At 50.7% G+C, this 22,304-nt stretch overlaps 1 protein-coding gene across 3 annotated transcripts in view; it reads right to left on the bottom strand.

The window, feature by feature from the left end:
• DOT1L (DOT1 like histone lysine methyltransferase) overlaps positions 1-22,304 on the bottom strand; it is a 252,978-nt gene that overhangs the window by 60,340 nt on the left and 170,334 nt on the right. For all 3 annotated transcript variants that reach the window (XM_085638968.1, XM_085638970.1, XM_085638969.1), the window contains exon 22: positions 3,587-3,733. In XM_085638968.1, the coding sequence (XP_085495094.1) occupies positions 3,587-3,733 (147 nt within the window). The remainder of the gene's footprint in view (positions 1-3,586; positions 3,734-22,304) is intronic.

Below are 22,304 nucleotides of genomic sequence, written 5' to 3'. Positions count from 1 at the left end.
AAAAAAGTAAAAGTATTGCATTTCAAGTGCCACTTGCACTGTAGTGTCAAAGGTCAATAAGCAGAACTAATGTGAGTAAGGAAAATTGTGCATAAATACACGTTACGGTGTGGTGACCATGTACTAATTGTCAGAGTTGGTTAAAAATATTGCTTTTCACCATGGATTACTGGTGATGCCCGTTAGTTTAGCTATTTTTCCAAAGGTAGAATGCATTGTCAAAGTTCCACAAAGGTATTCTGCTGTATTTCAAATAGGCCTAGCTGTGTGTAGCAACTTGCATCTGAAAATCTGGGGGAAAAAGTACATTTTGCTGGAGCCCAGATGAACGATATCCTCCTTTCTGTTACGCTGACAGTGATTGGGACTATAACTGAAATTACGCGCATACTGTCAAAATTCTCTTTTGAGCCCCCCTACTTGTATATAAAGATGAGTAAAAAAACTCAAACAATTTGTTCTCCACAAAATGGGCCCCAAAACTATATACTGCTGCTTGATTACCAGCGCAGACTACTTCAGCCTGCTTGTAGTATATAGAAAGGTTGCCCAATGTTCTGCAGATCAGAGTGTACTTATATCAGACGGCAGGGCTGACCACTGTATGATCTGAATGGACCACTCGTGAGGCTCTCCATTAGGTACTTCCAAGGAAATTTAAGCGCTTCTGCTTAAGTTGGGCTGTAGGGGACTATATGATACATACAGATGAACATTTTTACTTACCATCCGCTTGTAGAGTTTAGTGCTGTAGAGTCGCATACACTGCATATGCCTGGCATCCTGTACTGGGACCGGATGTTTGAAATTTGTTGGTCTTCGAAGATGTCGGAGTCACAAGACTTGACAATGTCCACATCATTTTGGCTTTTTTGAGCATCTGGTCCACCTGGGAGCAAACAGATGTTCACTAACAAAAGGGACAACCAGAGGAAGCTTTTGCACCTATGGTCTAAACCCAGACACCTTGAGCCAGGCATGCCTGTGGAAGGAGGTGCTGGTGTTCATTCCTCCCAAGTCAGTATCTGACACGTCAAAGGTGCTATTGATGTTGGTGATGCTGATGGTTTTACTCTAAAAAATTAACTCCTGCCTGCATTTGCGGTGGGTCTCTGGGATGTGCTTTACCAGCTTCATTTTCTCCCAGTTGTGCTGTTCGTATCCAGTGCGAAAAATGGCCAAGCATGCAACGTGACAGTGGGTTGCTGCTTCAAGTGCTACCCACTTCCCTGTTGCTTTAAGGCTCTTGGATTTGTTATCAGGTGGCAGAGTGTCCCCTATGGCTGTGCAGATGCCCTCTTACTAGTGTGGACAACTAGGGAGTCACATGCAACATGCCCACAAATATAAACAAGGTAATCAGTGGCTGGCTTGCACTTTTTTCAACATTTGGTGCGACCTCTCGGGCCTTACTGGCTCTTTAAAATTGTCTGGGGCCGACCTGAGCATTCCCTTCAGCATGGGAAGGTAATGTACACTGTGTTCAAATATGGGCAAGGTATCGACCAAGAACTTCTCCTCAGCCTGCACTGTATGAATCTGTAACAATGGTATTGCGCAGTTCGCTGCATTAGCGCTTCATAAGTAATGGTGTGGTTGGGTGGGAACTGTTTAGCATGGTAGGGTTCAAGCCCGGGATCGTCTTGGGTTCCCAATACACAGTGCATCTCCCTACTGCAGTCTGAATACTTATCATCGGAGCCCTGCAGAAAGTAGGGGCTGCCAGCACCTGAATGAGTGCCCTCTGGGTCTGGGGGAGGTGAATGTAGTGGTGGCGGTGTTGTAGGGAAGGGTGAAAACAGTGTTGGACTAGTGGCTGAGTCCCTAACCCTCTTAGGGGTACATGACCTTGAGGAGTAGAGCCCCGATTCCTCCTTAAAGGCTAGCTAGCACTTGTTTTGGGATCTGGATGAGTCCAGGAGTATGAGGTTTAGAAAGTTCCTTTTGTTTTGCATCCAGAACCGCCAAATGCTTTGAAGATAGACCACTCTATGGTGTTCAATTCAGGCACCATGGAGGGCTTCGTCACAGGGTTCAATGCCAGGGGAACTTTCAACATCAAATAGGGTTCAGAATGCTACTTTTCAAACACTCGGTACCAAGGAGGTGTTGAACTGTGCCTTTGGATGGAGTCTTCATTGGTGTCGACCCAGCCTCTCAAGTCTGGGTCGTCCCAGGTGGAAGAGCCAAGCCAAATCTTTTTTTGCCATTTCCAGCTTAACTCAGTATTTTGCACTCAAGGGTGACCTTGTGGGACCACTGGGCGTTGTCAAGGTACATGGAGTCGACCTGGTTTTCGGGCTTGGACCCAGAGTGAATTTCATTGCAGGTTCATGGAACACTTGCTCCTCTTCAGCGCCAGAGCCCCTCAGAAAATGGCCTCCAGAACGGGTTTGATTTCCTCTTCGATTCCTGACATGTCTTCAAAAATGTCCAGTGTCTCTGACAATACCGATTTCTGCATCTGGCGGCAAGCCCCCCTTCTTTCCCACAGGCATCTGAGGGTTTTGCCAGTGGAAGGTGAGGCAGACTTCAGAGGTGATGTCTTTGGGATTAGTCGCAAAGCTGAGATTACAAACACAGTGCTGCTCACTCCAGGGTTATTTTCTGTTCCGAGTAGTGCCAAATTGGAAGAGATTTTGTTCCATGTCCTTGAAACAGGTGCATTCTTCAGAGAAATGATGGCGAAGGCTCCATGTCTGTCAAGGGTTAAGGCTGAAGACTTGGTGCATAGAAATCTGTGACCACCGGGTCCAAGATCTCTGCGCCAAGGGTTGTTGCTCTCAGCGGTGCAATAATGCTGTGTTCGTAGCAGGGTTCAAAGGGTGAGCAGCTGGAACTGAGAACCTCAAGGTAGAAGGCAGGGATCCCAGAGCAGTGTTCCCGAACATCCAAGCCTGAACAAGCACTGAGGACCAAGGCCGAAATCACAAAAGGGCTTGTGATTCAAGCGTCTTTGAAGAAAAACAAGTTGTAAACGTCCAGGCGCAACACTAGACTGCTGCTACAGATACATTTTGGTTGTGGAGGCCTAGTAGGTCAGTTTGAAGACAGTTTCGAAGAAGAGTGAGAGAACAATACTTACCTGCAAACTGGTTCTCATTATACTTATCCAAGTTGAAGTAATGAACAAAGAATATCTCACCTTTCATGCGGGATACTGGAACACTATCTTCTTCAGTGAGGTTGGATACCTAGGCCAGTCATCAGCCATAAAGTCACAACAAAACTAAATTTGTCTCTGTGAGCCTCCAGATTCCTTATGTTTATCTAGTAATTTTACTTTCTATTCCTGTGATCAGATAAGGAACTTTTTTTTTTTTTTTTAAATGATTGTTTGGGTTGTTAATTGGATTTGTTAGTTGAATGATAAAAAACTGAAACAATTAATCAAAATGCCCAAGGGCTGATAGGCTTAGTTTCTGTTTCAAAAATTCAGGTTTCGAAAGCTTTTTCTTATAAACGTTTCATAGATACGGATTTTCAGTGTTTATATAAGAGCACAATAGATAGTTTAACAAGCCCAAACACATGAAAATATTGGCTATACAAGATTTTAAAAAGGCAGATTCCCTCTTTTACTCACCACCTTCTCAACACGGCTAGGGAGCACCACGCTGGCCAGTGGGATACTAACAGGAAGTTTATTAGGTTGCACTGTGCTGAGAGGAATACTGATAGGTAAGCTGGTGATAGTTTCTTCGTTACTCTGAGAGTTCTTCTCGCGTAACGCCTGGGGGAAAAAAAAAAGAAAATATATGATAAATAAAAAAATAATCTCACACAAAAACATCTTAACACCAGTCTACGCCCAGTGTTTTCCTACCAGTGGTGGTAAGCAGAGGGTACAAGTGAGTAAGCAGGGCTAAGATGAAGGCTTGCTTGAAAAGGAGCAACATTTGATCTGCTTTGAGTGCAGTTCGGTTCTAACTGTGATGACCAGCAGTGAGTGGACATCCTGGGTGTTGATTCTCTCTGGATTACACTTGATGTTCACAAATTATGATGTGACATACAACAAGAGATTGGCCAGTTAATCATGAAGCACATTTTGAGTGTGATTAATGCCTTTTAGGGTATTTACTTGCACAATTGTAGGAAAGTTGCTTCTAGTATTTGTGCTAATGGTTGGTAGGCGATCGGGTCCTGCGAGTTGGGACAGAAACTGTCTTTTAATGTGCCCTTTCTGCAAGTTATGGGAGATCAATGTTTGACATCTGCCAATTGATAATTGTTAATGTTGAAGGGGCTGGGAGCAGTATCCCAGCTTGGTTTCTTACACAAAGTATTTTCAACAAAGGATTGCTGCAGGTCAACTCCTTGGCATGCTCCGCAGGTGGTGGTTTGTGTTACAACTGGAATAAAGTGAATTTAACATAGTGTCCTGTTGCTGAGGAATGGTGCAACCCATGTTGATTATTCCTAGAATCTAGACAGGTATGTGCTGCATGACATTATCTACGGTGTCGGAGACTTAAGTAGATGCCAGTGAGGTAGTACTGACAAGGGTAAGATAGACGATAATAAAAAGAGTACTTCACACTATAAGAGCAGCTTGATCATGTCCCTTACTGCTCATGTGGTGATTGAGTTTACACCTAGGTCCATGTCCTCTGACACCATGTCTCCATTCGTGGGCTTTTCTCTCACAAATGATCAGATGGCTCAGTCTAATTGATTTAATGAAGGCAAGCAATGACATACAAGAACAAAACATTTGTCAAATGAGTGTCCAGGATTCGAAACATGTTGTCAAGGCAATTTGCATTAGGTGGCACGTACATGTGAAGCATTCTTAGACTCTGCAGCCAGGGTTTCTCATTTTATGAAAGGAAAAGGAAGGAAAAGGCTACTTACCAGTATGCATCTGTTCTTGGCATGTAGAGCTGGAGATACGTATACATGTGCATAGATCGCCATCTGGTGTTGGGCTCGGATGTTTGCACTTTGTTTTTGTCCTGGAAGAAGTCTGTAGTCACGAGGTAGGTGACATCCTTAGGATGATACTGTGCATGGGCATCGACTCCATCTTCAGATTGTTTTGCCATGGAGGGTTGTGATGGAGTTAGTAAGAAATAGTAAAGGATGTCCATGTATAATGTATCTTAAGTAAGATAGAACTGGAACAAATAGAGGTATCCGGGGAGGCAGGTGGGCGTATACAAATCTACAGCTCTACATGCCAACAACAGATGCATACAGGTAAGTAGCATTTTCCGTTCGAGGCATGTGAGCTGTAGATTGTATACTTGTGCATAGACTATACAGCAGTTACCTCCTTAGCGGTTGCTACCTGTATCTGTAGCAGCGATTTGTAAAAATGTTCTTAATACAGCCTGGCCCACGTTAACTTGTTGCTTTGCTTGCACGGCTACGCAATAGTGCTTTGTGAACGTGTGTGGTGTAGACAAAGTTGCTGCTTTGCATGTGTCATCTAGGGGAATGTTCGCTAAGAATGTCATAGATGCCCCTAGTTTACGTGTGGAGTGAGCTTTAGGGGGAATGGTTAATGTGCATTTAGCTTTAACTAGGCATGTTTGAATACATTGAATCCACCTTGCAATCCCTGTTTTTGAGATTGGATTGCCTTTATGAGGTGGGGAGAAAGCTACAAAAAGTTGTTTAGTCTTTCTAAAGGATTTTGTTCTTTCAATGAAGAAAACTATTGCTCTTTTTACGTCTAGCGTGTGAAGAGCTCGTTCTGCTACGGAGTCTGGTAGAGGGAACAACACTGGGAGTTCTACAGACTGGTTAAGGTGGAAAGGAGACAATACTTTAGGTATGAATTTTGGGTTAGTCCTAAGAACCACTTTGTTATGATGAATTTGCAGAAATTGTTCTTGTATGGTTAATGCCTGGAGTTCACTGACTCTTCTGAGAGAGGCGATTGCGACCAGAAAAGCTACTTTCGAGGTGAGAAATTCTAATTCGCATTTATGCAGAGGTTCAAATGGGGGACACATGAGCCTGGTAAGGACCACATTTAAGTTCCATATTGGTGAAGGTGGAACTCTAGGTGGGATTATTCTTTTAAGTCCTTCCATAAATGCTTTGATAGCTGGTACACTAAATAAAGACAAATATTGTCTGTTTTGTAGATAGGCTGCTATTGCAGCGAGATGAAGTCTAATGGATGTATAGGCTAGGTTACATTGTTGAAGATGCAAGAGGTAACAGATGATGTTTTGAATAGAAGCTTCTAGTGCGTTGATTTTGTTATTGGTACAGTAAATCACAAATCTTTTCCACTTAGCGGCATAGCAGAACAAGTTACTTACCTTCGGTAACGATGTATCTGTAAGAAACATTAGTTAGTTAGATTCCTCACCTTAGATAATCCCCAGGCGTCAGGCTGGATCCGGAAAGATTTTTGTAGCAATACACCTTGCGCGTCGCTATGCGTCGTCTGCGGCTCCGCGTCCGCCGTTGGCGTCGTTCGCCGGAATGACGTCGGAGTACTTAGACGCCGCCCTCGCACGCTGACGTCAGTTCTTGTACATAGCTTTCCGCGCCAGGAACACAGAGCCATGCAAGAGACCGACACTGGTGCCAAAAATTCTAGGGCCCTGAACAGGATGACCTTAACCCTAGATGTCGGTTCACAGAACGGGGAGGATGGGTGGGTCAGTGAGGAATCTAACTAACTAATGTTTCTTACAGATACATCATTACCGAAGGTAAGTAACTTGTTCATGTGAAAGCAACACGTTAGTTAGATTCCTCACCTTAGAATAGATACCCCAGCAATACCAACCCCGGTGGTGGGTCTGCGAACCAAGATCACACCAGAAAGTCCTGGAGAACAGAACGGCCAAAGAAGCCATCTCTCCGGACTTGGCTGTCCAGGCAATAGTGCTTGGCGAACGTGTGCAGTGAGGCCCACGTCGCCGCCTGACAGATGTCCTGCAAGGGAACTCCCCGTCCCAGGGCAGTAGTCGCCGCTGTGGCCCGGGTGGAATGGGCTCTCAGCCCAACAGGAGGGTCCTTTTTCGCCAAGGAGTAACAAACCTTTATACACAATACGACCCACTGTGAGATGGTCCTCTTGTGTACAGCCCTCCCCTTCTTAGCACCTACGTACCCAACAAAAAGTTGGTCGTCCACCCGGAACTGTCTGGTGCCGTCCAAATAAAAGGACAGCGCACGTTTGGGGTCCAGACGGTGGAGCCTCTCTTCCTCTTTCGAAGGATGTGGAGGCGGAAAGAAGGTGGGCAATGTGACAGATTGCCCGATGTGAAAGGGGATCACCACTTTTGGAAGAAAAGAAGGACAAGTCCGGGGAACAACCTTGTCCGGATGAACAGAAAGAAAAGGAGGCTTAGATGACAGAGTCTGGAGCTCACTCTAGCCGAGGTGATGGCTACCAGGAAAGCAGTCTTAAGAGTAATAAGACGAAGGGGACAATTGTGAAGAGGCTCAAAGGGAGCGCACATCAGAAAGGTCAAGACAAGATTCAAATCCCACTGAGGCATTACGAAGGGGACAGGAGGGAACATGTGAGTAATGCCTTTAAGAAAACGCGAAACAACAGGGGATTTGAAAAGAGAAGGCTGATCAGGAAGCCGTAAGAAAGCAGAGATCGCAGAAAGATAACCTTTCAAGGTGCCCAGAGCAGAGCCCTGCTGGGCCAAAGAAAGAAGAAAGAGGAGAACCTCAGAGAGAGGGGCGGAAAGGGGATCCACAGCCTTTGCTGTGCACCATGCCACAAATTTGTTCCACCTGCAGGCGTATACCGATTGTGTGGAGGGACGCCTGGCTGCCAGAATCACATCGCAGACTTCAGGAGGCAAGTCAAATGGCATCAACTGTCGCCGCTCAATCTCCACGCATGGAGGTGGAGACTGGACAGGTTCGGGTGCAAGACCGTCCCCTGCTGCTGCGACAGAAGGTCCTCCTGAAGAGGCAGTCGTACCGGAGGATCGATTGACAGACTGAGTAGCTCGGGATACCAGTACCTTCGTGCCCAATCCGGAGCAACTAAGATGACTTGGGCCCGGTCGCGCCTGATCTTCTTCAGTACTCTGGGCAGAAGTGGTATAGGCGGAAAGGCGTACAACAGACTGCAACTCCACTCGCGACGAAAAGCGTCTCCGAGCGAGTGCCGCCTTGGAAATTCCAACGCGCAGAACTGCTGACATTCCGCGTTCTCTTCGGTGGCGAATAGATCTAACCAAGGCTCTCCCCACTGCAGAAAGAGTCCTTGCACCACGTCCGAGTTCAGACGCCATTCGTGATCCATCATGCACCGGCGGCTGAGTTAGTCTGCTCTGGCGTTCAGAGAGCCCGCCAGATGTCGAACCACCAGGATGATGCCCTGGTGTTCCAGCCATGTCCAGAGGCGCAGAGCCTCCTGACAAAGTGTCCACGACCCCACCCCGCCTTGTTTGTTGCAATACCACATGGCGGTGGTGTTGTCCGTGAACACCTGCACAACACTACCCCGGACAGAGGGAAGGAAGGCTTTCAGTGCAAGCCGGATCGCTCTCAGCTCAAACAAGTTGATATGGAGTTGAGACTCCGCCGGAGACCAGAGGCCTCTGATCTCCACCTCTCCCATATGGCCCCCCCATCCCAGGAGGGACGCATCAGTCACTACTACGTGCTCCGGTTGGGGTAGGGAGAGGCCTCTGCCCCTTACCCAATTGCGGTCCGTGAGCCACCACTGCAATTGTTTCGCAGTGCCCTCCGAGATCAAGACCTGGTCGGAGAGGTTGCCTCGATGCTGGGCCCACTGAAACTTCAGGTCCCACTGCAGAGCCCGCATTCGCCACCTGGCGTAATGCACCAACAGGATGCAGGAGGCCATCAGCCCCAGAAGCCGCAGCACCAACCTGACCAAAACCCAGGATAGAGGCCGAAAGATGGGAATCAGAGCCTGAATATCCCGGACCCGCTGTTCCGGAGGATAGGCCCGGAACTGCGCCGAATCTAGAACCGCTCCGATGAAGAGGAGCTTCTGGGAGGGTCTCAGGTGTGACTTAGGCACATTGATGGAGAACCCCAGCAAATGCAGGAGGTCGGCCGTAGTCTGGAGGTGGGAGACGACTGCCTGGGGCGAGCCCGCCTTTAACAGCCAGTCGTCTAGATAGGGGAAGACTGGAACCCCCGATCTGCGCAGATGAGCTGCGACCACCGCCATCACTTTCGTGAACACCCGAGGGGCACTGGTGAGGCCGAAGGGGAGCACGGTGAACTGAAAGTGCTCCTGACCCACCGTGAACCGCAGGTAACGCCGGTGGGCCGGCAGGACGGGGATGTGAAAATAGGCGTCCTGCAAGTCCAACGCTAGCATCCAGTCTCCAGGGTCGAGGGCAGCCAGAACCTGAGCTGAAGTGAGCATCTTGAACCGTTCCTTCCGGGGGAAGGCGTCGACGCTCCTGAGGTCCAAGATAGGTAGGGTGACCAGACGTCCCGGTTTTGCCCGGACGGTCCCCGTTTTTTGTGAAATGTCCCCGTGTCCCGACACTGTACTCCAATGGAGTCAAATGTCCCCGTTTTAGAACAGTGTCCGGGTTGAACAAAGAAATGTCCCGGTTTTTGACTGTTCCGGTTGCGCGCATGCTCTGTTTGCACAGCTTGGTGACGTCACTGAGGTGAGCGCTGTAGCAGGAAGGGAAATCCTTTGAAGAGAGACATGTTCTCTCGGGATTTCCCTTCTCTTTGTCTACACAGCGCCACCTACGTCATCATGCAGCTGGTTAGAACCACCTGTGACCGGCATGACCCTGATTTTACAGCCTGCAGCAATCCACCGTGACCCTGCTCTGCCTTAAAGCGAGCGAGGGTCGGACAGTCTCAAACTACAGCAGAATCCAGCAGCAGCTTCGTGACGCCTCCCCAGCCCTACCAGCACCGTCGGGACACTGCCTTGCATCAGAGCTGCATCATCCAGGAATCCTTGCCCTCCCAGCCTGCAAGCCCGCAACGTGTATTTTAACCCTGAGAGTTTTATCCGCACCAGTGCTGGCTTCCTGGGGGCGCCTTGTAGCGTTTCTTTCCCCCAGCAATTACCAGGCCTCACATAAATGTCAAGAGTGTGATTAATTATCTTCCTGGAGAGAGATCAGCATTTTGTATAGTTGAGGTTTTGACTTGGCTGAAGTTAGTGCAGAGGGTTAATATGCCTGCTGCAAAGAACGTGTACCAAGTAGATTACAGAGTGCGTATGATGTAAACAGATCAGCAGGGTTACTGCTTTCAAAAGAGACATTTTTTTGCTACTTGCAATTTATAACTTAAAGTCCTAATATAGAATAGTGAGCTATTAACTTTCATCCTAGAACTGCATACACACTGCAAAGTATACAATATTAGAACATTGATTAATGTTTCAAAAAGGGTTAATCTGGCTAGAAATCGATTCTTAATATTAAAGAAAACTCCCAACTATGCTGTTTCTTTTTCGACTCTGTGTTTGTGCTTCTCCACACCAAGCACTCTTAAACTATACTGCCTACCAGTATGGATGACATGTGACTCCTACACTTTCAGTCCTTTGGCTTATGTAACATTTCCTATACACTGATTTACACACGTATGATTGATTGTCTCTGTGTAATGTGTGTGTGATGCAAGGTGCTTGGACACCCTACACTGGTATGAGTGGCGCTATATATAATGCATCTGATAGAGTGTGGTTATGGTGACTTGGTCACTGTTAAAGGGTGCTAGTGAGAGAATCCGTGGTGGAGGTGGTCATGGGGGGGGCGCCAACAAACATTGTCGCACAGGGCGCCACCAGCACTAAAGCCAGCCCTGTCTTCTATGTTCTAAACTATTTACTATGCTAATGTACGTAAATGTTTCCACGTAAATAAAGCAAACATTATTTATATTTCAGTCAACTGCGCTGAACGTAGGGGGAGTGCTTTATGGGAAGGAGTATTCTACAAACAGCAGTATCTGATTTTGACGATGACAGAATGTGTGTGTGTGTATATGTGTGTATATATATATCTATCAAACTCGCTAGCGATGCACTCGTTCACTTCCTCGTGGCAAAAACAAGAGCACAAACTCCTCTTCGATTGTGCAATTTTCTTTATTGTTCAGTTAACAATCCCAATATATATACTTATCTAATAAGAAAACAAACTTGGACTAAAGCAAATGTTGAGGCAAAGTCTGTTTAAATGGAATTAATGCTTACTGCCGATAAAAGACCTCTGATTTGTCATCTGTAATGCTTCATCTCGGTCTTGGAGGGAGCTGTCGTAGTCCCTTTTCTATGTTTATCACAGCTGTCAAATAGTCCTACTTTTATGTCGGTGGTTACTGCAAATCGTAGTCCTACTTCTATGTCTATGACCTGTCCCCGTTTTTTGTTTTGAGAATCTGGTCACCCTAAAGATAGGGCGTAGGCCCCCTTTGCCCTTCTTGGGAGCCAGAAAGTAGTGGGAATAGCAACCACGACCTACTTCTGGACCAGGAACGCGCTCGACGGCCTCTTTGGCCAAAAGGGCCGTAACTTCCTCCCGCAGAAGATTCAAGTGATCCCCCGGCATACGCACTGCGGTGGAATGGCTGGAGGGGTCGTCTCGAAGGGGAGGGAGTAGCCCCTTCGGACGATTTGCAGCACCCACCTGTCCGATGTGATGGATCGCCAGTGGAGCAGGTGATGGTGAACTGTCACCCACTGGCGTGGAATGGGCCTGAAAGCTCGGACTAGGTGGGCTTTGAGGCGGATGCTGCCGGGGTGGATGTGGACTGACCGGCACGTTGTCCTCCAGTATCGCCTCGGCGGAATCCACATCCGCGACCGCGTGCAGGTTGGTTCTGCGGCCGGTGGCTAGGCGGACGCGAGGAGGCGCCCCTTCCTTGGCCACGAAAGGGACGAAAGGCAGAAGTTTGCGGCCGCGGGCCGAGAGACCCAAGGACTTGGCCGTAGCCCGGGAGTCCTTGAAAAGAGCCAGCGCACTATCCGCCTTCTCACCAAAAAGGCGAGTGCCATCAAAGGGCATTTCCATGAGGGTACTCTGGACATCCCACGAGAAAGACGTGGACTGCAGCCAGGCGTGGCGCCAGAGCGCCACCGTGGTGGAAATCGCGCTACCCAGCGAGTCCGTGGTGTCTAGTCCACACCATATGGCATGTCGTACTGCATCTCGCCCGTCAGCAAGCGCCTGGGAGAGACGTGTCTGGGCCTCCTACGGACACAGGGGCAGCACGTCCTCCACCGTATCCCACAGAGTGGGAGAAACGGTCCAAGAGGCAAGCAGTGGCCAAAGACCGCAGGCCCAAACTCAGGGAATAGAACAGCTTCTTTCCGAACTGCTCCAACCTCTTGGATTCCCGATCCGGAGGAGCGGACGGGAAGGAGGATTGGGAAGTTGAGGCCTGGATAACCAGACTCTCGGGGGAGGGGTGTTGGGACAGGAAAGTTGGGTCGCCCGGAGCAGGGCGGTGGCGCCGGGCCACGTTCCGATCCACAGGAGGAATTGTGGAGGGCTTGGACCAAGTGCCCTGCAGAACGTCTATGATGGCCTCATTGAACTGCAGCAGAGGCTCTGTGGAGCTTGCTGACGGTTGAAGCACCTCTGTGAGGATGTTAGTCCTCACGGCCACAGCAGCCAACTCGAGCCCCAGGGCTTTGGCCGCCTTGCGCAGCACCACTGAGAAAGCTGCACCTTCCTCCGAGGCCACAGTCGGAGGAGAGATGAAACCAGCGTCCGGGGAGGTGTCCAGACCACTGGCATCCCCCAGTTCGTCTGCCCAGTCCTGTGAAAGTTGGGCCTGTCTGGCCATAGGGTCCTCAGACCCCTCCCAGTCGCCCCCGTCACCCGATTCCTGATAAACAGGAGGAATGATCGGAGCCGGGTTGGTAGATGAAACGCTCATCCATCAGCGACGGGTGCGGCGTCGAGCGGCGCCACGCCAGCGTTGGGCCCGGACCGGGGCTAAACCGGGGAACGGCGGCGTCCGGGGACGGCGCCGGAACGGTTGGCGGCGGCGGCGGAGGAGGCGTCGTGAGGTCGACCGGTGCCGGCAGAGATCCAGGCCTGGATCCCTCGGGGACCTGCGGCGTCGGGACCGAAGCCGGGGCCGGACCTGCCGGCACGCGAGGTCACCCAGTCGAGCCGGCGGGGCCCGAAGGCGCGCCGGCAGGCGTCGACAGCGGAGCCAGGCCACTCATGGCCGAGAGGAAAGCCCCTACCTACGCCGGAGTCGCATCAGTCCCAGGGACCAGCGGGTATGGAGACGGACGCGGCTCCTGCGGCTCCGATGGAGCCGCGGGGGTGGGACCACCCTGACCCTCGGCCGAGTCACGCGACCGGCGAGGGGAGTCCGAACATCGGTGTCGCCTCTTGGACTTCTTTGATCGCTTCGGCTTACCCGAAGACTTCGAGCCCGACGAGCGATGATGGTGGCTGCGGGAGCTCGAGAAGCTTACGGGACCGCTCCCGCCTAGCTTTCGAGGTCAAGGCCTGACAATCGAGGCACGACTCCGCGTCGTGGTCGGCCCTCAGGCAGTAAAGGCATGGGCGATGGTGGTCCGTCACCGACATCAGTCGATGACAGGAGTCACAGGCTTTAAACCCAGGCATCCTACCGGCATCAGAGTCGAGTCGACAGAAGACCAAAAAGAGTCAAAAAGTGACTGAGGGGTAAGCTCTTCCCAGATCGGCGCTGTCTGGCGTGGAAAAAAGAAGAACTGACATCAGCACGCGAGGGCGGCGTCTAAGTACTCCGACGACGTCATTCCGGCGCACGACGCCAACGCCCGATGCAGAGCCGCAGACGACGCCTAGCGACGCGCAGGGGGTATTGCTACAAAAATCTTTACGGATCCAGCCGGACGCCTGGGGATATTCTAAGGTGAGGAATCTAACTAACGTGTTTCTTTCAGATAGCTCTAGTGGTAGGACGTCTAGCCTGTTTAATGATGTTCATGCAGTCTGACGGGAGATTGAGGTAACCAAACTCTAAGACTTCAGGAGCCAGATCGCAAGGTTGAGTTGACTGGGATCTGGATGCCTTATCTCTCCACGGTTCTGAGTGAGAAGCTTGGGTGAGAGGCGTAGCTTTTGATGAGGAACTACTGATCATTCCAAGAGGGTTGTGAACCATGGTTGTCGGGCCCATGTTGGTGCCACCAGGATCATTCTGAGGGAATGCTGTTTGAGCTTCCGAACTACTAAGGGAGTGGGAGAGGCGGAAAAGCGTAAGCAAATTTGTCTGACCAGTTCATCCATAGCGCATTGCCTTTGGACAATGGGTGTGGCTACCTGGATGCGAAGTTTCAGCATTTTGGTGTGTGGCGAACAGGTCTATTTCTGGGTAGCCCCATGTTAGAAGGTGGTTCTGACACTATGGGCCGTTCGGATTTTTCGCTTTTTGAGCACCTAATTGTTGAGCTTTTACTGTGGGGGAGCCTCATAAGTGGGGGCTCACCCACAGTGAACTCAGGATGTAAGAGACTGCATGGGGATTTTACTGGTGTCCCCCTGGCTTGACCAGGCCACTGCGCAGCAGCTGGAGTAAGGGACACCGGGCTGGTTACATGTAGACACATGTACATGCGTGTGCACACATGTACGGGCTGCGCAGGGGAGATTCCTAGAGTGCGCAGTCCAGGAGCAGCTACAAAGTGAATGGGGTGGCAGGACTTATGCAGTATTGGGTGGTGACATGGAATAGGCTTTATACACTGGAAAGAAACATGCCAGGGTAAGTCAGTGTGTTTTACTGTGTTTTCACTTCATTATTCCCCTATGGAGATGTGGGGCCCATGGCTAGATTAACTTCCATTAGGCCTACAGATTCCAGACACGCACTTAAGTCCAATGTAGCAAATGTGAAAAGAAGTATTCTGCAGAGTCCAAAGTCATATTTGTACTGCTTTTGGGTCATCCAGAACTGTCATATTTCTCTGAGCCAGCCATGACCAGACCCAGGCTGAGGGCTGACCTCAGCTGGATGGATTGATGACCTTTCTTCCACAAGCAAGGGCCTCCTCTCCATGAAGAGATGATGGGTTTGGCTACAGGCTCATCCATCACTAGGTGCCAGGCACCAGGCTGCACCAAGGAGGGAAGGAGTTGGGTTTCAGAGGCCATGTGGCCAGAGACACTGGACGACGCCATTTTGAACAAACCCAGAGGCTGGACAAGAAGGGGGGAGCAGGGGCAGGAAAGTGATGTGTCGCTGTTTGATAGGACCAACTGGGACTTCCTGCCAGCCCCCTACTCTCTGGGGTGTGGTCTGCTGAGGCTGAAGGTGCTGGAGCCTGGCGCAATGGGCAGTTGGAAGGAGAGACCCCCTGACTGCCCCCAGGACCCTAACAGCACCAAAAGAAGAGTCCAGGACCGGTGCGCAGGAGCAGTGGCCTCTGCTGCAGGGAGAAGAGAGGCCCAGAAGGAGAGCCAGGCGAAAGGCTGGCGCAGGGAGCCAGTGAAGACCGTTCCCTGCAGAAGGCACCCTCTTGGAGACCCGGAGGGCGAAGAAGAGTGCTCCCAGTGGCTGGGGGGCGCCACCAGGAGCAAGAGGATGCGGAAATGGAGATCGCACCCCTGGGGGCTGAGATATGCCCCCCAGAAGGTACACAACCTTTGATGGGACCGACGACGAAGCACGTGGGGCTCCGCAGCCGGTCTGGAAACTGCCCCCGGGACTGGTTAGGTCCCGGGGGCTGCCCCCCAAGGAAGGAAAGTCGGGGTGCGCCGTTGCGCACCCCGTGAAGGTACCCCCACGGGGTGCCAGGAGCCCACCCTGGCCCCCGCCGAAAAAGGAAGACGGGGAGCGCCGTCGCGCTCCCCGTGAAGGTGGCCCTAGGCAGGGCCACCCTGGCCCCCACCGATGCGGAGTGAGGGGGGGCACCGTCGCGCCCCCCACCCCCACTAAGATGTTCGGGGGCCCGGGACTCCATCCCCAGGCCCGGAGAAGGTGGGGGGGGGGGGGGCGGACGCTGCTTGTCTGCCCGCTGGGGCGAGCAGACGAGAAGAGTCTTCCCGGCTCCCGCGGTAGCACGCAAGGGTGCTGGCCGGGGGTGGGCTCCCTGGGCTGCCCTCCATCACAGTGGCATGCGGGAGTCCTGGGTGGGACCAGGCCCCAGAAACCTAAAGAAGCGGCCATGGGTGGGCTCCCCGAGCCGCCTATAATCACCTGGGGTTCCGGGTGGGACCGGGCCCCCCACCAAAGGAGGAAGATGCGGCGAAGCCGCCAGCACCACCAGCGCAGCTCTCCCCGGCACAGCGTGAGAGCCGCTCATCTATTATGCAAAGGAAGGAGCTTGAAGCGCCCCATAATGCCTTGCAAGGCATGGGGAGCACATCGTTTTTGGCGCCTGGTGGCCCCCAGAGGAGGGGGTCACCCTCATGTGTGAAAAGAAGTGCAGGGGGGCTGCCGGAGCACCGCAGCTTCCCCCAGCATAAAGGAGAACAGCCCACCCATAAGTTTCACGGGGCATCTGAAAGAATAACCCCTCAAGGGCTCAGCCAGCATTAAACACCTTCTGGGCTGGAACTTAGGTTTTACAGCTGAGGGTGTACTACGAAGTTCATCATGGAGTGAAGGGCTGAGTTGGGGGATGTCTGGAGAAGGGCATCCCCTAGAGGTGAAGTGGTGTAATTGCACCGAAATGCATTTACTAATGGTTATTTCTTTTAGAGGGACTGAAGTTCATGTGTTTAATGTGATGTGCTGGTGTAAGGTGATGTTAAGCTAAATGGAGTTATGTTGCTGGACCTTCCTGCTAGGGTGTCTGGCTATATTTACCTATTCCCATGCTTTTACCTGTGACTCCTTTTAAAGTGAAGAGGCGCACTGCAGGAGAAGTGTAGTTGCCAGGAGTATTTCTTTTGAAGGGACTGTAAGTCACATGTATAAGGAGAGGTCATAAGCCAAGTGGGGTTATGTTGCCAGACAGTCCTGCTAGGGTGTCTGGCTGTATATGCGCAATCCTGTGATTTCATCTGTGATGCCTTTAGGGGCTGTAATTGCAATGCATTCAAATGATCAACCAAGGTGATGAGTACTGTCATTCTAAAGTGTGCGTAAACATGGATTCTTGCTGCTGCGCTTAGGGGAAGACCCCAGACTGCTAGCCCTTAAGATATAGAGGTGCATACTTTATGGTCAGTAGGTGATGCTCAGTCAGGGTCATGTGTCACCAAGGCAGGTTTACCCCTTTTTAATGCTTGTTGAGGTAATGGGGTGGGACGCCACTGGGATGGTGCCAGTGTGCAGGGCCCTCGCTCCAGGTTATGTTCAACTAACTGCATTGGGGGCAAGTTGATGTGCATACATGGGAGCGGTGGTACTAGACCCCACCCCCCCCTGCGGGAGGGGTGGAGATGTTATGCAATGTCACAAAGTAATTCCAACAGCTTATGTATATTTGTAAATTGGTGCATAGTATTGAGTAGTGTGTGTGTGTTTAATAAATGTACTCTTACTTTTATAAAGCAAAGTACAGACTGGACAATCAATTATTGAGTGTTATTTTTGTGCACCTGCAAATGGCGATTACTAGCCCACACCACCTCCCTTGAGTAAGCCTCAGACTGCTCTGCAACGCTACCCTCTGAGAGTCAGGCGCTACAATTGGGTGTTTGGTTTCCAGTGAAGGACAAATGTAGTCATGTTATTTGTGCAGGCCTCACAGATGCTGCCTCGTTTTCCAACACCCCACATTTGAAAGAATGGAAGCAGAACTTGAGGATGAAGTTCCCATTCGTGGATCTGCTGTTTTTGACGACTGTGCAGATCTGCAATCTGATTGTGTACTCCTGGGAGGTGTTCCGCAAGGAGGTATATGTTTTGCAGAATGGCCCACCTCCATATGCTTTGAGCTAGGTGTGTCTCCTCCTGTTTTTTTATGTAATACATTGCTGTCATGTTGTCTGTACGGATCAGGACAGCTTTGCCTACTAGGTGGAGTTGAAATGATTTTAATGCCAGGAAAATCGCTAGCAATAACAGATAATTTATGTGGAATTGGTTTTGTTGAGGGGTCCATGTGCCCTCAATAGTATGATTTTGAAGATCAGCTCCCCAGCCGGTGAGCGATGCGTCTGTTGTGAGCACTATCTGAGGAACCGGATCAAGGAACGGCCGCCCTTTGGAAAGGTTTTGAGTGTTCCACCACTGCAGAGAGCGATGTGTGCGGCTGTCCACCAACACCAGATCTGTTATCTGACCTTGAGCCTGGTTCCACTGACGTACCAAACACTCCTGTAAGGGACGCATCTGGATTCTTGCATAAGGGACTATCAGAATTCAAGAAGCCATCATCCCTATTAACTGCATGAACACTCAACTGGTAATGAGTGTTGAGGCGTACATTTTGATATGAGGGCTTGTATGGTGCTTATTCTGACTGGGTTTGGATATGCTAGAGCTTTTGAAGTGTTTATTGTAGCTTCTAGATATTGTTGTGGATAGTTGGAGATGGGATTTGGAGAGGTTGACTGTGAACCCCAAATCGTGCAGCAAGTGTATCGTTTTGCGTGTATGTTGAAAACAGCTGCTGTGTGACTTGGCTTTTATGAGCCAGTCGTCAAAGATAAGAGAAAACGTGAATGTGTTGTTTTCTTAAGTGAGCCGCCACTACTGCGAGGCACTTGGTGAAGACTCTGGGTGCTGTGGTTACTCCGAATGGGAGGACTTTGAATTGGTAGTGTTGTCTGTTTATCACAAACCTGAAATATTTCCTGTGAGCGGGGTGAATGGGAATGGGAAAGTAGGCGTCCTTTAAATCTATGGTGGATAGAAAGTCGCCTTGTTGGAGTAGTGGGAGAACCTGTTGGAGAGTGACCATATGAAAAATGGTCTGACTGAAAGTATAGGTTTAATGGCCTGAGGTCCAGTATTGGTCTGAGAGAGCCGTCCTTGTTTGGTATTAGAAAGTATAGTGAATACACTCCTGTGCCTTGATGAGGAAAAGGGACTGGTTCTATTGCATGTTTTTGTAACAGGGAGTGAACCTCTTGTACGAAAAGAGTGAGATGTTCTGAGGACATGTGGGAACTTTGATAGGCGTCCCCTGATAGGAGTGGAATGTTCGGAGGGGGGGGGGGGGGGGGGGAGTCACTGCGTGTTTGCAGGGGAAGTGCAGTGGAATTATTTTTGCCTCTTCCCCTATTGTTGTTTCCTCTATATCTGCCTGGATAGTACCCACGGGCAGAGGAAGGTTGATTTTGTTTTTTTGTAAGTGGAGGAGGTATTCTCTGATGAAATTGTTTTGGAGTCGCCCCTATAAAAGGAGCAACAAAATGAGCCTCTGTTGGAGGGTAGTTGAAGGGCTCCCATAGATTTGGCAGTTTCCGTATCTTTCTTAATCTTTTCTAATGAAAAGTCTACATTTGGTCCAAAAAGATGTTGTTGGTCAAAGGATTGGTTTAGTATCGCTGACTGTACTTCTTGTTTGAATCATGAGATTCGAAGCCAAGCATGTCGGCGTAGCAAGATGCTAGTGTTAATGCCACGGGATGCTGTGTCAGCGGCATCAACTGCACATTTTATAGAGGTGTTTGTAGCAGAAGTTACTTACTTGTGTAAAGATATATATATCTGTAAGAGACATTAGTTAGTGATAGATTCCTTACCTTAGAATATCTCCAGGCGTCAGACTGGATCCAGAAAGTTTTTCAGCAGTACCCCTTAGCGTCGGTAGGTGTGGTCGTGCGGCTCCGCGTACGTCCTTGCCGTCGTAGTCACCGAGATGACGTCATCGGACCTACTTAGACCACGCGCGCTGACATCAGTTCTGTACACGACTTTTCGCGCCAGAAACGCAGAGCCATGCCAGAGGCTGACTACTGGTGCATTAAAACTAGGGCCCTGAAAGGGATGACCTCAACCCTAGAAACCAGTTCGCAGAACGGGGAGGATGGGCAGGCGGTAAGGAATCTATCACTAACTAATGTCTCTTACAGATTTATCGTTACACAAGTAACTTACTTGTGCATCTGAGAGGGACACGTTAGTGATAGATTCCTTACCTTAGAATACATACCCAAGCAATACCAACCCCGGTGGGAGGTCTGCGAAGTGAGATTACACCAGAAAGTCACGGAGAACCGAACGGCCAAAGAAGTCGTCTCTCCGGACTTGACTGTCAAGGCAATAGATCTTAGTGAAAATGGGCAGTGACGCCCACGTGGTCGCCTGACAGATGTCACGCAGTGGGACACCGCGTCCCAATGCTGTAGTAGCCGCCGTCGCCCTGGTAGAATGGGCGCACAACCCTACCGGAGGCTCCTTTGTAGCAAAAGAGTAACAGGCTTGAATACACAAGACAACCCGGCGGGAGATCGATCTCTTGTGCACAGCCTGGCCTCTCTTGGCCCCCACGTAGACAACAAAGAGCTGGTCATCCACCCGGAAGGGTTGTGTGCGGTCGAGGTAGAATGAAAGCGCACGTTTGGTCCAGACGGTGGAGCCTCACTTCATCTCTGGAAGGGTGCGGAGGCGGAAGGAAAGTGGGCAGAGAGACAGTTTGCCCCAGAGGAAAGGCAGCGACTACGTTTGGTAGAAAGGAGGGGCGTGGCTGAAGCACAACCTTGTCCGGTATGAACCTCCAGGAAAGGAGGTTTACTCCAAAGAGCCTGGAGCTCACTAAACGCCTAGCGGAGGTGAAGCCACCAGGAAGACAGTGTTCAAAGTTAAGAACCGTTATGAAGAGGCTCAAAGGGAGCGCACAGTAAGTATGTGAGAACCAGGTTCAAGTCCCACTGAGGCATCACAAAAGGAATAGGAGGGAAAAGGGAGTAATGCCTTTGAGAAATCTATTGACAACAGGGGACTTGAAAAGAGAGGGCTAATCAGGCCGCCTGAGAAAGGCTGAAAGAGCAGAAAGATATCCCTTGATAGTGCCCCGAGCAGAGCACTGCTGGGCCAAAGAGAGATACCAAACCCTTCGAGCCCAGACCGGTGCCACAAGAATGACTTGGGCCCGATCGCGTCTGAACCTCTTCAGCACCCTGGGCAGAAGTGGTATAGGCGGAAAGGCGTTTAACAGATCGCAACTCCACTCGCGACGAAAGGCGTCGCCTAGCGATGGCCGCCTTGGAAACTCCAACGTGCAGAATTGCAGACATTGCGCGGTCTCCTCGGCGGCGAATAGATCTAACCAAGGTTCTCCCCACAGGTGAAAGAGACCTTGCGCCACCTCCAAGTGAAGACGCCATTCGTGATCCATTATGCACAAACGGCTGAGTGCGTCCACCCTGGCTTTCAAAGGACCTGCCAAGTGGTGAACAACCCGGAAAGTGCCCTGATGTTCCAGCCATGTCCTGAGACGTAGAGCCTCTTGACATAAGGTCCACGACCCCACCCAGCCTTGCTTGTTGCAGTACCACATGGCGGTGGTGTTGTCTGTGAACACCTGTACTACTCTGCCCTTGACAGAGGGAAGGAATGCTGTCAGTGCATTTAGGATCGCCCTGAGCTCCAAAAGATTGATATGGAGCTTGAACTCCGACGGAGAGCAGAGACCCCTGATCTCTGCCTCCCCCATGTGGCTGCTCCATCCCAGGAGGGACGCGTCCGTCACCACCTTCCGCTCCGTTTGGGGAAGGGAGAGGGACCTGCCGCTGACTCAACGTTGGTCAGGGAACCACCATTGCAAGTTTCGTGCCGCGCCATCCGAGATCTGGGCGTAGCCGGACAGGTTTCCCGATGCTCCGCCCACTGGAACTTCAGGTTCCACTGCAGAGCCCGCATATACCATCTGGCACGATTGATCAGCAGGATGCAGGAGGCCATGAGGCCCAGCAGCCTCAGTGTCTTCCTGAACGAAACCCAGAACAAGGGCTGAAAGATCGTGATTGTAATCATAGCCTGAGTGTCCCGGACACGCTGTTCGGGAGTTCAAACCCGAAAGTGCGCCGAATCCAGAACCGCTCCGATGAAGAGGAGCTTCAGAGAGGGAAGTAGATGCGACTTCGGCACGTTGAAGGAGAACCCCAGCAAATTCAGGAGGTCGGCCGTAGGCTGGAGGTGGCAGACGACCGCCTTCAACAACCAGTCGTCGAGATAGGGGGAAGACTGAAACCCCTGATCTGCGCAGACGAGCTGCGACCACTTCTAGCACGTATAGGGAACACCCGAGGGGCGCTGGTAAGGCCCAAAGGGAAGCCTGGTGAACTGAAAGTGCTCGTGGCCAGCCAGTCTTGCGGATCTAGGAAACGATTGACGTTCCAAAGGTCTAAAACACGCTTGATGGCCCCCCTATGCCAAGGGTGCCGCAACTACCAGTTTGCAAAGTGTCAAGTGATCCCCCGACATGCGGTGGCACTGACGTGGCAGAGCAGGAGGAGTAGTATCGAAGGGGAGGAGTAGCCCCCTCGGACTGTTTACAGGAC

The sequence above is a fragment of the Triturus cristatus genome, chromosome 12 (genome assembly GCF_964204655.1).
Source record: "Triturus cristatus chromosome 12, aTriCri1.1, whole genome shotgun sequence".
Taxonomy (NCBI): domain Eukaryota; kingdom Metazoa; phylum Chordata; class Amphibia; order Caudata; family Salamandridae; genus Triturus; species Triturus cristatus.
The sequence above is the reverse complement of the archived record's forward strand: the minus strand, read 5'-3'. Positions and strand labels throughout refer to the sequence as shown.